This window comes from Dermacentor variabilis, chromosome 7 (assembly GCF_050947875.1).
Source record: "Dermacentor variabilis isolate Ectoservices chromosome 7, ASM5094787v1, whole genome shotgun sequence".
Lineage (NCBI taxonomy): Eukaryota > Metazoa > Arthropoda > Arachnida > Ixodida > Ixodidae > Dermacentor > Dermacentor variabilis.
Window position 1 is genome coordinate 66,503,716 of NC_134574.1, and position 16,558 is coordinate 66,520,273.

Genomic DNA, 16,558 nt, shown 5'->3' on the forward strand with positions numbered 1-16,558 from the left:
AAAACGCGTTGGAGTGACTGTACCGCACTTGGAAAGCAGAGGAACCACTTCCACAATAGAAGTGAGGGTGGCACAGCCATCACTCGAATGGTGACAGCTTGGCTCGGATGTTGTCGACATCGTGCGCATGCGGATCAGTCTGAGAAATTGAATGTGACGCTGCAAGGTGCCGAAAATTTAGGTTGCCATTCTACATTAGTTATGTGGAGTGAGTGGCGATGTGGAGAAACTTCAATAAGCAAGCAGGCTTGAACATTTAGCCGGTGACTTACTTGCCTCTCAGTCTTTTTTTTTTTTTGTTAATTTTCCTGCTTGTGCGAAGACCGCAAATCCTCCGACATTCAACATTCGTAAATTTAAACTGATGCAAAGATCCTGATCACATGCTTCAGTTCTCGGGTACGCATGGCTGCTTGGTCTGTTTTGCAACTCCGGCAACTTATGCTAAGAGCACCCTATGCTGTACATGTCTGCGATCTCAAAAAGACAAAATTCTTTTTCATCTTTACATTGTCGGTCCACACATGACAGTTGCACATAGCTGCGTCTGCTGCGCGTGTCCTCGGAGATTGCAGCAGCGTGCTGCATAGCGTAGTTTACCACCACCACCATAGAGTGCCGTGACAAGTCCTTTTGTCTTCAATGCACTCAACTTTGGCCAGGGTTTTGCCCCCCTTGGCTTCTCCCCTGTATAGTTGCCAGCGCAGTAGCAGACACAAAAAGCGAGCGAAAGCTGTGTATTGGTGTGATAACTTCACATATACTAGAAGGATCCGAAAAATGTTTGCGGCATAAAATTCCAGAGACAACGTCCTTTAATAGTGAGCCAATTCTATGGTTACTTAGAACAGTGTTTCAGGGCCCTTTAAGTGAGGGAGATGGCAGACAATAACTCTTGCTAAGAAACCTGCGATCATTCAGCTATTGCAGCGCGGTCTGCTTGTGTTACCAGGTGGAGATCCGATGCATGCATTGACTATACTTTTGGCTGTTTGTAACAACTGGATGGCAGTGTCGGAAATACTGACTGACCAGGGGCGGTATTTTCGAGCAATCGCTTTCAGGCATACAATCAGTCTCATGAAATCGTCGCAACTCGACACCAGATAGGTTGACGCATATCATCTTCACACAGTGACTGGAATGCTGTTCGCCATATGCTTTCATGTGTTTGCTGCTGAGTCTTGTGAAGTCTTGAGAAAGTGATCATACTCGCGTAATTGATTTTTCGAGAATACTGCCCTAGATTGCAGACAAGTGTATGTGCATGTTGACAAGCTTTGTTCTGGCCACTTGTGAAATAACTTTGCTTATTTTCTAGCAAGGCGGGTATTTTGGACTTCCGATTATTCCTATTTTTTGTCAGTTCCTATCGATTCCCAATCATAGGTCAGCGACTATACCATAGGAGTACCTGATTTGAGCAAGTTTGTTCAGACATGTTCCTGAAGCAGGTAGAATTGGCAATAGCAATGTCACTGATCTATAAACTGTGTTAGTTTGCTGCTCTAAGCTGCTGCCTGTGTGCTGCGTCTAAGCAACTTAAAGTATGCATGTATCCCGCAACACATATGTACTCAGGACAAGCTTTAAAGAAAGTGTGTTATACCCCCTCTTTGTGCCATGTCTGTGGGGCTTTCATGGACTTCAGTGTTCACAAGTTGGCAGGTACCAATAGATTCCAGAGCATGTTGCTAGCATTTCTCGTGCATTAATGCCCGGTGCAAATGTGTGCTCCCAGCTGAGCGTGCGGGGCAAGAACAAAAAGGAGAGACTGGCGGGCCTGCTGAGCCACCTGGGCAAGTCGGCGGACGACCTGCGCCTCTCATCGACCCAGAAGGATGTGGACGAGTTCTTCGAGCACGAGCGCAACTTCCTCACGGAGTACCACACGCACGTGCGTGACGCCACCACCAAGGCCGACCGCATGACACGGGCCCACAAGAGTGAGTGCAGGGTGTAGAAAAGCGGGATCTGTGGTGGGTGGGTGAATGATCAGTGTCCAGAAAAGGGAGTAGGGGCAATGGCATGGCTGTAGTGAAAGTAGGGGTCATTAACCCCAAGCGGGCAATTGCAGCACCGGCCACGTTGGCTATGGCCAAGTCCACCATTACTACACATGATAGGGCAAGGAAGCCTCAGAATTTACTTATTTTACACTTGTTATCTGAGTAGCACAACACATAGTAGGGGCAGGGGCTGGAAATATCTAGGGGGCTAAATCTAAACTCCCTAGGGGCCACAAAAACTGAAAAATCGCGCAGTCCAAGAAATGAATGCATGCCTTTTGTTGTCCCGAAGGGCTCAAATCCCCGCAGGCACGTCTGAAACAGCTCTGAAAGCCTGCCAGTATATTTACTAGGCGTATTGGTGCTCTTACTGTAACAAGACACGGCGGCTGCGCGTGTGTATAATTAAGAAAAATAGATACTATGACCTGTGAAAATTGCCCCTTCCCACTCTTGGTATGTTTCACCGCACTATGTATATGCTTCACCACGTAACATTGCTGTATTGAACCGAAGCTAACTTTCGGGAATCGGCATCATGCAATGTGTCGTGCTTTCAGAGCTTCGAAGCCATTTGCGAAGATTACAAAGGCAGATCTGTGCAAATGTGGTCTGCTACTGCCTCGGGGTGCAATACTATTAGGTCTTAGTTTATATAAGTTAAGCGTATATCTTAGCATGTATCTCAGTCTTGCTGTCATGCATGTCTTATTTGGTAGGCTTAAAATTGCATCTTTGTGCAGTGAGAAGTTTGTTTGTTTATTATTTGTAATTCCACACTGAGGTAGAGGATTGGGCTGCTGCCTGGCGTGGGGCACAGTTTGTGGCGAAAGCCACTCTTGAAGATGTCCCTCCTCTCTTTTTCCAGATGTGGCCGACAGCTACATCAAGATTTCATCCTGCCTCACCCAGTTAGCTACAGTCGAGTCATCCGAGCTGGAGAAGTGAGTCAGCCTCCGTATTCACAGGCCTGTCTTTTTTCAGCACTGCGAAATTCACAGCCGAACTTCATTACAACGAACAGCATAAAAATCTCTAAACAGTTAGGCACAGGGGAAATTCGTTGTACCAGAAAATGATTTTGAGACCACTGCAACTTCATACCATACATTAGAGCCCTACAATTCTTAGTATTTTCTGCCATGCTTAACCAGGAACATGTTTTATGTCTCGTGACAGTGACCCTTTTGCACTCTTAGTATGTTTCACTGCACTATTGTATGCTTGACTGCATGACACCGCTGTATTGAAGTGAAGGCAAGTTCCACAAACTGGCATTATGCAACGCTTCAGACCTTTCTCATGCTTCCGCGCCTTGACGCCATCACTGAGGACGATGAGTTGGTGGCATAATGAAAACTGTTTGCGATGAATCATTCATAAGTATTTAAAATTTTCTTCATTTTCAGGAACAAATGTTGGCACAGAAAGGCTTAAGCAGTGTTAAGTGCACTTCCCTGGCGACTCGCCATTTCTCGGCCCTGTGTTCTATTGTTTATATGCTGCACTGAAGGTTTTGGCTATCCTCCCTGAAAATAAAATGAAAATGATTGGTTGATTTATTGATTGATTGCACCGGGCCTTTGATTGATTGTTCGTCCGCGTAATGTGAGCGTGTAAATTTCATTCTGAATAATGGTGGCCACATCCAAAGGAGACAGACTGCAAGTGTTTATGTACTTGTGTGCAGTCGGTGAGTGATAATCTAGACCAACTGGAACCTCCCAGAATTTTGAATAATCGGATGTCCCAAATGTCACCGCCAAAAATATTTCACTTTATTCCAGAAGTGGCCAGAAAATACGTGCATTATCTCCATTATCTCCATCCCCTTGCAGCATAAGAGAAGTCAGCCTCGCTGTGTTAGCCGAACGATCGAAGGTATCTTCAGAAGTCATTGCTGCATCCCGTGCCTAATTGCTATGTCAAGGGCGGAGCCACTTGAAGCTGCTTGAAAGAAGTCTCCCTGGACTATGTTATTTAACACGCCAGTGAAGAAATGCAAGACACGCATAATATTCATGACAGAGCAAACGTGCAGCCTTTGGAACTAAGTGGTTTCGTTATGGTCACTGACAACTGGATTTAGTGCATTTAACTAGGTTGTCGTGAGAGGCACCAGCAACATAGCCGATGACCGTGCTGGCGACATATTTTAACTGAAATATTGCTATTTCTGTTCGACTCGATGAGTAGATTAGCAGGCGAGACGGCCGTGTCGGCAAAGTCAAAATAAACAAACAGCAGGGTGCAAGGTGTCCGAAATTTCTGTCGTCGTTATAACTTGACCCATTCACGGTAAAATTTTTTTGCGAATTGCAACCTCCCAGGGTCAAATTTTTTATTGCAGATTTATAGTCTTCAGAATGTCCTATTTCGAAAAAATATACCGCAATTTTTTTTAGTGACCATAAAGTGACAAAAGATATTTATAGGTAAACATATGTTGTTAATTTGTGAATGCAGATGGCCTTCCATAAATACTTATAACAAAAGTTGACAGTTGCTTTAGGATACGCTAAAGAGGGTGATGGCGAAAGCCCGCCTTCTGACGAGACATTCATTACATTACTTGACATTTTCATTCTAATGCATTGTTACTTCGTATTGCTTGTTTTCTCCCACCAAAGGTCATGGGTTTGAGTGCCTTAACCCTTTATTGATAAGTGTTGCCTACAGGCAACATACCAGAAAAAAAGTTTTATCTTGCCAAGTTTCAGCATTGAGTGACTTTTCTGGCTTAGTCTTCGGCCCCAACGAGTTTGGGACGCGACTCACCGTCTTTTGAAAGCAAGGTCACAGAAGACTGGCCAATGCAAGATATCCCACTGTCACACATGTGGTGCAAAGCAAATGAAATGTACACCTATGGTTCACATATGACGAGGGCTGTCGGTGCAAATTGAAAACGAAGCCTTTAGGTGGCTTGGGGTGAGCCCTCTACCGTTCGTCTGCCTGAAGTTTCCCCCCACTTGCTGAAAAAGATTCCGCGAGATATCTTTATTTCTCTTCGTTGATTATGGTTATTCTCGATGTGTTTTGCACATTCATATAGAAAATACATTTTTTTGGGGGGTATTTGTCTCGTCCTTAAAAGGTTAGCTTTGCCTTAATTAACACTGCTGATGCTTCTCTGCCTTGGCTTCACGCTTTTTTCATAAAGAAATTGACGGCTTAATTCACCCTAATTAACACCAAAGGTTGTGGATCTTAATTCCCACCAAAGGTCAAGGTTTCAACTCCCTGTGAATTTTGGTGCCAAACGCCAGACATGGGATTTTTCGTCCCATGAGCCGTGTAAGGCTTTTCTCTAAATAAAAAAAATGTTGATTCTTGGAAATATATTCTGATTTGGCACTTATGTCCGCATTGAAGGGAGCACCACTCGACTCGCTTTCAGCAGAGCAACCAGCGTGCCTAACCACAGTGCAGTTGAACCATGCATGCGAGTGCACCTGTCAGAAAGACCAAACTATTCAAACTTGCAGTAATCCTTCGTTCAGTCTCTAATGAGGGGCAATCAGTTTTGGTGAGTTGAGTCCCGAGAAAAGAAATGCAGGCATGGCAGCATTGTTATATACAGCGGTATCGTTCGTGTATAACAGCCTGTGACCAGATGTAGTTGCGCCCCTGTGAGCAGCAGACCAGTGAGCATCTAGCAGTGACTCTTTGAGAGTTTGGAAACAAGATGTCAATTTTTCTGACTGCAGCGAACAAAAATGGCCCGCAAGATGAAACCAAGCGTAACTTACATGTGCTCTTGAACGCTTGGATTTGTGTGTGGTCACTGACACCAGTGTAAAGAAGCTGTGGAACGATAACCAAGAAACTACAGAGCAAAAAAAATAATAAAATTATTTTGGTGGCATACACTGTGGCAGCACTTGGTGAGCAACAAAAACTTCAAAGTGTGTGACGTTTTTCAAAAATCCAGTCAGCACTGTAAATATACTGCATCATCCATTTGGGACTTGTTCCCAGCGAAGTCTATTTACGGCCTGTGGGGCCATTGGTGGGGCCATTGGTGGGGGCCATGAATCTGTCTGAACTATCACTCGGCGACTAGCGAGGCATAACCCCAGAAAACCGAAACTTTTCTATATCAAATTAAATTGGAACACTTTGATCACTTTTATTTCTGGCAATAGGGTACATTCATTCCAAACAAGCAATGAAATGTTATTTGCATTAAAGCTTTATTAGCAAAATAATTGGTCATTGGCTTATTGTGTTGCTCAGCTACTCACAACTAGAACTTTGCTTCAGCATTTCAAGGATCTTAATATGGGCTTTGTGTTAAGTTGCTTGTGCCTAAATCAGAATTTTGACCATGGAAGTCTGTATCAAAATTATGTTGGGCTTTGTGGGTTCAAAATGATGAGGCTCTCATGTTGTTAAATCTCTGCTGACATTGCGTTCAGTGACCACATTTGAGTCGTTTTCCTGCATTCCAGGTTCTTCCCCAAGGTTGCAGAGTCCTTCGAGAAGGCTCGGGTGAGTTGTGCTTAATGGTGCAGGTTTTGTTGAAGCATGCAGCAGGGTATGACTTTGAACTGTTTCACTTTGGACGCGGTCATTACATGACAGCACTGCTCTCCTGAAGGACTTCAAGTAATGTAATTTCTTTGCGAGTTCTGACTTCGGTCATTCCCCTTGTACCATCTGCAGTATGTTCTCTTGGCAGTGATAATTCATGCATAGGAAAGATGTGCCATCTGCAATTGTCATCAACAGCACGAGTGTGCAAAGTAAAGGTGGACAGTGTTGCTGCATGTTAAAAGTGTAACTAAATTTTCTAAAGGACCGACAACGACAACCACTGTCACTGCCCAGTTGTCTGAAATGCAGAGTTGCATGTGGGCATGACAGTCAGTGTGCGTTAATTTAAGCTGACGGGGCCATAGGGAATTGATCTAATTATCCAGTCTGTTGATCAGGCAGAAGAAACGCCCGAACACACTGCCAATTTATTTGGCAGTATTTACCCATTTCTAACACGCTCCAAGCGTAAAGTGCACCTATGTTTTCTGCAGCAAAGCACAAAACAATGTTCTCGCAAATTTGATGCACACTTCATCTTACAAGAAAAATGTAGCATCAATCCTGGCTATCATGAAGAGGTGATGCCTGCAGAGTTCGTGCTCGCAGATTGGATGTTTCTTTACACTTCAAACATAAGATAATTTCTTTTCTCTCAGTTCTTATAAAGAAATCATTCTCATTGCCAAACTACACCAAAAAGTTGGTCTGTCCCCATCTTGTGACAATGGTGCTGACTCTGACAGTAAGCGCTTGGCAACACCGCGAATGGGTTTCAATTTCATAGCGAGCTTTAGTGTGGCATCAATTTTTATGGCATCAAAATTAGATGTTTCTGTTAGTTGGGCAAATATGGTAATCGTGCATTGTGAGCTGCCACTTGCACTTAAAACTGCCACGGGCAGGCCAGAAGTTGGTGCTTTCGGCAGAAGGTAGTCTGTCTTTGAAGCATTCACTTTCGCCATTCTGCTGTCCAAAGTAATTTCATGGTGGCCTGGCATATGCATGCTGACCAGTCAAGTTTGAAGCATTTAGTCTGGGACCATATAGTGGGTGAAATAACGAGTCTTAAATGGTTTTGCGCCAGCTGGGACTTAGTAGGGATTAAATTAACCGAAAAATTTAATAAAACGGAGTCACTGCTAGGCTATTTCGTTGGTTGGTTCAGCCAGCATAGCATATGACCCTATCTTGTCACTGTCTTATGTTGGCATCGCTGTTATGCTGCTCAAATCAGTTAATCGCATTAACGAAGCTATCGCACGTGCTTCCAGTTAACAAAACATGCTGATGCACATCTTGGAAACAATGCAATTTCATAGAAAATGTTATAACCTGCTACTCTGGACATCGAGTCACGTAAAGTAACGGTAACTTGAGGGTGAGGCGGTGCCGTATCGTTGACCTTTCCATGCCCCATTGTGCGCAGAAAATCGAAGGCCGGGTGGCAACGGATGAAGATTTGAAGTTGTCGGACACGTTGCGGTACTACATGCGTGACACCTCTGCTGCCAAGGTACGTTTCCGGGGTTTGTCTCCAGGGCCGCTGGCTGCCTTCAGCCTACCACAAATAAGTTTTGCACAAGGTCAATGTAGAAGACGATGGGACGGAAGTGGGCAAGAAAAGCAGAGTAAATCTTCTTATTAATCAAAGAATTTTGATGTTTGCTTACCTTTACAAGACACTGTCGTGTGCACTTATACTTGCAAAGGTTGTATGTGCAGATATTTCACCCATCTTTCTTTTTAATTTTGCGACTGCGGGTGCACGCTGTGCTTTAGCTACAACATGTGGTTTTGTGCAGGACCTGCTCTACCGGCGGCTGCGCTGCCTAGCCAACTACGAGAATGCCAACCGTGCTCTGGAACGGGCGCGCAACAAGAACAAAGAGGTCCAAGCGGTCAGTACGGCTCCATTTCCTGCTACCCCTTTTTCGTGCTTCTGGATGTTGTCTTGATAATCCTGCGATACAGTTGTATTCAAGGCAGGTGTATACCCATGAGCAAAAGTGTACAGACCACAGGGTCACCGAAAAAAGACTAAATTTCATCGTAATTAACATGCATTAACTGAAATTATCAAGTACACTGGATAGTTTGCTGATGCCAAGTTTTGACTGCAGTTGTCAATTTCAACTTACATTAGAAAATCAGCTTTACCATGCTGTCTCTGGTCTGCATACTTTTGCTCACATCTTTGGGGCATACATCGGTACATCTTGTTGCCCAACACTTGCTGGGCAACAAGACTTGAAAAATTGGTACGTTTTTGAACCATACAGATGGTGCCATGAATATACGGCATTGACCGTTTGGTGCTTGTTCGCGTTGCGATATACAGTTGAACCATGCTGATGGGATCCCGTTATGTATGATTTCTCCGCGCCAACATTCGTGATCGAGAACCTAAAAAATGACCTAATAGTAACGCTTAATTTTACCGCTTCATGCATTCCTAGAAAACAATCTTTCAGGACCAACGTTCAGTACATCGCCAAACAGCAATCGCATTATATGCTTTCCGGACACTAGGTCCCGTGCGAACAAGAAAATGCGAGAGGTGCCCACGATCGAGAACAGTAGCCACTCGCCGCGGCAGCTTCACCGCGAGACTCTCCCGCCAGTCTCGTGTGAAAACGGCAGTGCGCCCTCAGTTTCTCATTCCGGTACCAGCTAATCTTCTCTTGGGTCATCTCCCGCCTAACTCATGGCTATCACCGCCAACCCTGTTGCGATAAGCAACTTCACCCATCTCTTCACCTATCTGGTTCATGGCACACGGAGTGCAGTGTCGTATGAAGAGTACTGCGAAGTTTTTGTATACAATCGGTGGAAACACATCACCATTGCCTGCGGCAAGCGGTGCAATGTAAGCGCAGGTTTCACTCTCGTGGCATCCGGCGTCACCCAGCAGCTTGATTTCGTTTGTTTCCCATCGCTGCCTTAAAATGCCACGCAATAGGAAAACAAAACATGTCTCTGGGCCACTGAAGCCCGACCGGCTCAACGCGCACAGGTGCTTCGTGCCGCAATCGTCCGTGCAACGCCTCTCATTACGTGGATGTCGACTACAGTTGAGTCTGTCAAATATTTTAGTTACTTCGGATTGTATGTGTTCCTGGTTAGGACGTTCTTTCTCATTTTTCTTTCCCTGAAATGTATGGACGAGGTTCTACTATATTCAAGTCTTCTACCCTCAAAGGATTAAAGAACAACAGTTATCAAAAGTTTGTAAATGTGTCTTCAGCTCTGCTGGTACTCGAAAAAACATTGAAATCGATTTTACTGTCGAATTAGTTGTTTCAGACTGCACGATTTTTTTTCATGCCATTGTCCGTGTCCGGAAAGTTCGTCGGTGTTTGTAAATCTATTCCTAAATTGTTCTGCATTGCTGTCTGAGCACTGTTCCAGGTTTCAATGGATAGCTATGAGCCTGCCTCGTGTAAAGTTCACAACCTGCTAAAAAAAAATTGAAAAAAAGAAATCCCTGCGTCCTTCTTTAAGTAAATACGGTATATTGAGGTAACAAAAATATCAAATGCAGTTGCTGACTGACTTTTCAGCTGCCCAATTTTTCGGACCTGCGTGAATATGCTCACTTCTCTGCGGCACCACCACCTGCATACCCCTTAGTACCATCCTTAGCACCTGGTCCAACCTACCCCTTAGCACCAATTTATGAAAGCAATAACCAAATTTTTGGACACCATGTACTGTTTTCGACATGAATTGCGTGTTGGGTTGCCACAAAATGGTGGCCACGAACAGTTTCCTCCTTGTTGACTAGGCATGAAACTGCAACTGCGGTTGCCGACACCCAGTGAACCTGGTCACAAGACATTTGGGAAACGCACTGTCGATATGTTTATCCCTGTAGACTTTATTGGCACTTGATCTCGTGAGATTACATATGCAAACTAGGTTGACGGTCGTAGTAGCGAAGCACGGATCCACGTATTGCTCCTCTGTCAGAAAAGTCTGGCGGTTTGAGTTGTGTTGGTTGAACCACAGTCAGAAGTGCAACATCGATGGTGCAGTTGCACGTTCGCAATGATGAAGGGTGCACGCATGTAATTGTCACTCCCCTGCCTCACATTGGCACGGCGAGATGCCAAACAGCCGTAAGAATCTGCTGGAGACCCTTTGCTGGCTCATAAGAGGCAACCCGCTTGCATTTCTTTCCCATGGACCTGGTAGCAATGTTATTTTTGATCAGTACTGTCTGTACGCTTGTAAGAGATGTATTTTGTGAGAGGTATTTTTGTGTTATAAGACATGGTTATAAAGAGGTTAACTTTATTCGTAGGAGTGGCCATAGTAAACTGCCATGCCCAACATCTACAAACACAGAAGCAATTGGCTGTTCTAAATGCAGGTCTTAATGTCCTGAAAAGTGACGCAAATGTGCTTCACTACAAGGCATTGGGAAACAGCTTAGGGGCCCTCCGTAGTGCACTGAGTAACGGGGAACCAAGTTAAATGACTGCTGTTTTTCTTCCCTTTCTTTTGGACGTGATGCCCCATACATCAAATTGTCACTTGCCCGTAGAGAAACCCAAGTCACGTGGCCATTTATTGCCGCGCCTCTCCGACTTACAAGCTCTTTTAGGCTCAAGGGTGTGGCGTGTTTCTTGTGTCATTGCAGGCCGAGGCAGCCCAGCAGGAGGCCTGTGAGAAGTTTGAAGGCATCTCGAAACAGGCAAAGCAGGGTGAGGGATAAACTTCAGGGAGCATGGGCACACGTGACACACTGTCAACGTAGAGCACCTTTGTTTTACTACATCAGTGCAGTGCTTTGATGCAAAGGAGTACTTGGTCACACCAGTGTAAAGGCAGTGATCCAGTATACTGTGTTCCATACATAGCGGGCAGTGCTAGGAAGGCTACAGACTTTTCTCCATGCCTGCATTTGCGAGCAAAAAGTAGTGCGTTACACATGAAAGATGTAGGCATGCGTCATGTAACTGGGCATAAAATGAGCATCTGTAGTTTTGTGTCGCAACATGTGTGATAGGATGATCTGGGCCCAGCCCTCAAACACGGGGATGGCACAATGAACATAGAGTGGCTTTAATGACATGGGGACGGAATTAGGTTAACGTACACTATAACACACACGGTTCACTTCATGAGTGTCTGTCGCTTAGGTAGTCCAGCACAGCATCAATTTAGGAAGGCGTTTGATCGCGTGTCGTTATCACTCACGGCACGAAGAGGTGCAACGATGAAGCTGGAGCAGTGGGTGGCGCAGGGGCTGGAGGCCGGGGCGAGTGCCCAGCACACGACGAACGACTCGCGTGACAGCTGGGTCAGGACGTCTGCCCACCACAGGGTAGTCCGTTCCGGAAGGCTTAGCTGCACCGGAACACACCGGCGTCGGATGCTCGCCCAGCAGCGGTGGAGGCCGGTTGAAGCCTAAGGACAGCCCGGCCAGCACACCCAGGAACACCGGCTTTGGGTAGACGAACTGCTCGGGCAGTTCGCATGGCTGTCGCCTCCGCCCAGACACCAGCCCTTTTTCTTCCTCCTCGTCCCTCGCCGCTCACAGCAGTCACGCGCATTCGGCCGCACCATTCAAATAGTCCAATCTCCTATCACAACATTATCTAATTATGTGGAAGTTACCGCAGTTATGGAATGAGCAGAACGGCACGTTTCTGTGGTCACTCGGTTAACATGGCACTGCACAAGATGTATCGCACCGTCCGCGTAACTGCCAGTTTGTGTGCACTGGCAAGCATACGTGTTTTCTGGGCTTTACTTCTGCAAGTTGTAATTGCTATGTATGAAGCAGCTACTCTGTAGAAAGTGTCTCGCATCAAAAGCAACCGGACTGTAAAATTCGATAAGAGACATCTATGACTACTTTTATAACTTCTGCAGAGTTGCCTGCTAAATATGAAAAAGTACAACTCTAGTTAGGGATGTGCAAATATTCCTAAGGTTTGAATATTATCAAACATATTTTTAATATACGCATTTGATTCGTAAAATATTGGGGAATGTTTAAATATTCGGTTGCATACGAGTATTTGAATCAAACCGAATATATTGGTGGCTGTGCGGGAGCAAAAAGTAGTTCTTAGCATTTGTTTTTATCTAATCTAAATATATTGGGGCGATCTTGTGCCGAATTTTGCGATGGATTTAGTGTCTCTAGCGAAATTTCGTCTGTAAAGCACACTTAGCCACAAATGGTCTATACTTTGCAGGAAAGCCAGCTTTTCAGTAGCAAGGGGCACAGGTTTGTAGGCAGCGAGGGTGCACTTCTTTTTTTTTTTTTTTTTTTTTGCAGCGCCACTTTCAATTCTGAGCTTATCACTTGACAGAAAGTGAGTCGACTGGCATAGGGTCAAATGACTCCGAGTTTACGATCGTTTGATGCGGTATAATTAAGACACAGGCTGGTGAGGACAGCTAGTGGGTATCACTAAATTTTCCAAGTTAACATGAGCCAAATATGCAATGTTAGTATAATGGCTTACAAGTCTAGTTTTTAACACTGCCATTGTAATTGCAATGTGCCAACGTAAGAAATTAACCGAACTTGCTAATAAATGCATGTGCATTTCATGATTCAAAGCTAAGTATTCTTATTCGATTCGTATTTGAAAATTTTGATATTTGCATACTTATAAATGTAACTCTTTACATGTGACGCTTCCATCGTGTGAGCCATACGTAGCCACTCATCAATTTCCCTTTTGAGGTCTTGAGCCATCATTTAAATATGTCGCATGGTGTTCTGACATATTTTAGCAGTAGTTAGTGCATTGGCAAGAAAGGTGACTGAAAATCACGAACAAGTATTGGGCGAGCTTTTGCCTCAAAGGCAAAATAGCTCGCACAAGCGATAGCAGTAAGCACAATCTGCGTGTGTCGCACAGTCTTGCAGCTCAGATCCATCGGCTGTACGCAATAGAACACCGTGGTATGTCTTTCAGCAAGATGCACGAAAAGAATGCATTATCCGAGAAAACCTCAAGTTCCACTACTCTCAGTAATGCTATAGATGAATAGAAAAGCTGTCACATCAAGCACATTAAGTTGAATAGAAAACCCGACTGTTATACCCGCTAAATTGAATATATTGAAAATTGAAACAGCCTATTCAAAAACCTGCAAAGCAAGTTTCCCACGGCAACAAGCAGTGGTCAGTGTAGGCACCGTTAACGGACGATGCTGGTTCGATGGTGCGCCATCGCTGTTTCTGACGTAAAACTGCATAGTTAAACACATGACATTGTGGGAATGAAATGGGACCAGCGTTTCAGAGTGCAAGAGTTGGGAAAGCGTAATAAACAGCAAGATATAAACAAGGTTCTGCTGTATAAGTGAGTCATTACACTTCACAGAACAGTCATTTGCGCTTGTGCCAGTGCTAAAGCATTTGTGACGTGCGTACAATCTGACCAGGATACGTCCATCTTGCGAGAGCAGTGAACTAATGGAAAGTGATGGCCAGCCAACACGCATGCCTACCAGAATACTTACGCAATGCCTTCTGGCACTTTGCCCGTTGCGCATGCCAAAGGGACATCCCAAAGCTGTGAGGGCTAATGAAAATAGCAATGTCAGAACATGTCGCGTAAAACGATGCAGGTCGCACATATGCTGCAAAGTGAACCTCCTTGCCATGTTCCTCTCCTCTGCAGAGTTGACAGACTTCAAGACTCGCCGCGTGAGCAACTTCCGCAAGAACCTGCTCGAGCTTGTGGAGTTGGAGCTCAAGCATGCCAAGGTACGCGCCACAAGCAAAGGGTGTCTGGTGTTGCCAGCCACTCCTTGAAGCATGGCGACTGCCGGAGATAAGCGCCATTTTACTCTTTGTCCTTGTGCTGGGGTAATTCTGCTTTCTTTGGGTCAGTATTCTTCAGCCTTGCTGCACCCAATTCGAGGCAGCACTCCGCACTAAAGCCTGTAGTGAGAGCACTTTGGTTTGTTGGAATCGTTGTTTGTGTGCTTCCCTATTGGAAAAGCGGGTTGCTGCAGAGATGCCAACTGGTTTAACTGCCTGCCTGCAACTAAATGTTCGGTCTGACCAGGGTACGAATTCTGTAAAGATTACTTAGACGTTGCTATCTCCTTTGTGTGACGTAGTGCTCCACCAGCCAATCGGCATTCACGGCAATACTATTGTCAAAAGTGACCGTGACAGAATATGTCCCTAGCCAGACAGCAGTGGTAAAGGGACTCTAAAGAGAAAATTAGATTGAGCGGTATTAGTTTCTACAATTATTGGCCTCTACAGTGTGAGAAAAGGTGCAAAAATTAGTCTGGTGGCAAATGCCTTGAAGTTCCCGCACCAAACACCTTGTCTTCCTGGATTTTGAAAGCATCTGCTAGGGCCTGGTTAATTTTTTTCCCGGTAAATACCTAAGCATTTTGTACCCAAAATTGGCAAACTGAACTTCCCAAGGTTCCAGAATTTCTACTCGGCTGCAATGGTCCAAATGCAAAAAAAAAACAATTACTTTGAAATCCGTGACATCACTGACATACTGATGCTAGTGTATGTGCATGAAATTTAATAGAATATTAACATTAATTTTCTATAAGCCTGTTGCAGCAAAATCAGCGAAAACTTAGTTTTAAGGAATACTTAATCAATGCAAACTGGTTCATTGTTTTGTTTTAGTATTGCTTCAAGCAATACTATACTCAGTATTATACTAAACTTCAGTATAAAGAAATTCTCAATATTACTAAGCATTTCATTTTTCATAACAGTTTGTCCATAGAACACCACATAATCAGAACCTCAATATAACGAAGTGTTTGTGTGAGATTAATGAGAATATGCTGAAATTTCGCTTCCGCAGCAAAGGCATGCCAAGACAATAAATGGAAACTTCCGTGGACGCAAACGGTCAAATTCTTGAATTACAAACGGCTGCTTGCAAACTCTGCTCTCAAATCTCACGTGGCGCTACAAGAGGGACAGCCGAAGTGGAGCAGCATCATGTTCCGTACAGAGTCCTAGCGTGATAAGATCCTATCATGCCCCGCGCACAGTGTGCTTTAGGTGCGAGTGAAACTGTGCGAGGCTGAGACAAGAACGGTGGCTTCACGAGTGCTGCCTCCCAGCGCGAGCAAAGGGAAAGAAGAGGAGGGGAATGAACAAGCGCGCAAGGGGTGGGGCGGAGTGGTAGGTTGGCGTGCTTCGTGTGTATCTGCAGTGGCTGCACATGGCTGTAAGCGCAGCTGAGCGCATACGCAGCCGCGCAACCCTGCTTTAGAGGTAATCGGCCACGTGTGCAAAGAGCGGGCTTGCCGAGACAGCGTGGCATCGTGTAAGCTGTCTTTCCGCATGTTTAGTATTGAAGGTTGCGTAATCTTGAGTTTTGGTGATCCGTGGGAGAAAGAGGCAGACGAAGCATTCGCTCTCTGCTGCGGGCGCTTTTCCTGATAGTGTCATCCCAGTGCGAGCAATGCTATTAGCTGGGAGGGCGGAGGGCGTGCGAAAGTGTGGCTGGCTTTAATTCGTAGCACCTATGTGAAGATATTGTTTATGTGGCATAAAACCGTATCATTCGTTGCCAACTCCCAAATTTATCAAAATGAACTGTCTCATTAAAATTAGCTTTTTTCGATTGCCCGATAATTAACAAAATTTTGCGGCCCCTTTCTGTGCAAGAAAAATTTATCGGTGCCTATTTATTCGCATAAAGGTTGGATTACTATACAATGAAATTTTGTTGTAAGGAAGCAAATTGTCAATTCTACCTATTTCGTTATATCGAGGTTTAACTGTGTAACCAGTTTCTTTTTACCTAATTTCCGGCCTCGAAATGTACCTTTATTGTATTCACGTTTGTGACGCAAATATAAAGCGCCTTTTTTTTGTGCTTGGAGGGTGATGCCATTCCCACCGACAGTGACAGACATAGACAATGACAAGTAAATTGTTTATGCACTGATCCTTTCGCTGTATTTTGCGAGAGCAATCCGCAGTAATGATAGATACCAATTCAAGTGTATCTGCTTTCATGTGTCCTTTGCCATTTCTT

At 44.7% G+C, this 16,558-nt stretch overlaps 1 protein-coding gene across 3 annotated transcripts in view; it reads left to right on the forward strand.

The window, feature by feature from the left end:
- Snx6 (sorting nexin 6) overlaps window positions 1-16,558 on the forward strand; it is a 34,291-nt gene that overhangs the window by 17,061 nt on the left and 672 nt on the right. For all 3 annotated transcript variants that reach the window (XM_075698543.1, XM_075698544.1, XM_075698545.1), the window contains exons 6-12: window positions 1,742-1,946; window positions 2,878-2,953; window positions 6,464-6,503; window positions 7,978-8,064; window positions 8,354-8,449; window positions 11,194-11,257; window positions 14,204-14,289. In XM_075698543.1, coding sequence (XP_075554658.1) covers window positions 1,742-1,946; window positions 2,878-2,953; window positions 6,464-6,503; window positions 7,978-8,064; window positions 8,354-8,449; window positions 11,194-11,257; window positions 14,204-14,289 — 654 coding nt within the window. The remainder of the gene's footprint in view (window positions 1-1,741; window positions 1,947-2,877; window positions 2,954-6,463; window positions 6,504-7,977; window positions 8,065-8,353; window positions 8,450-11,193; window positions 11,258-14,203; window positions 14,290-16,558) is intronic.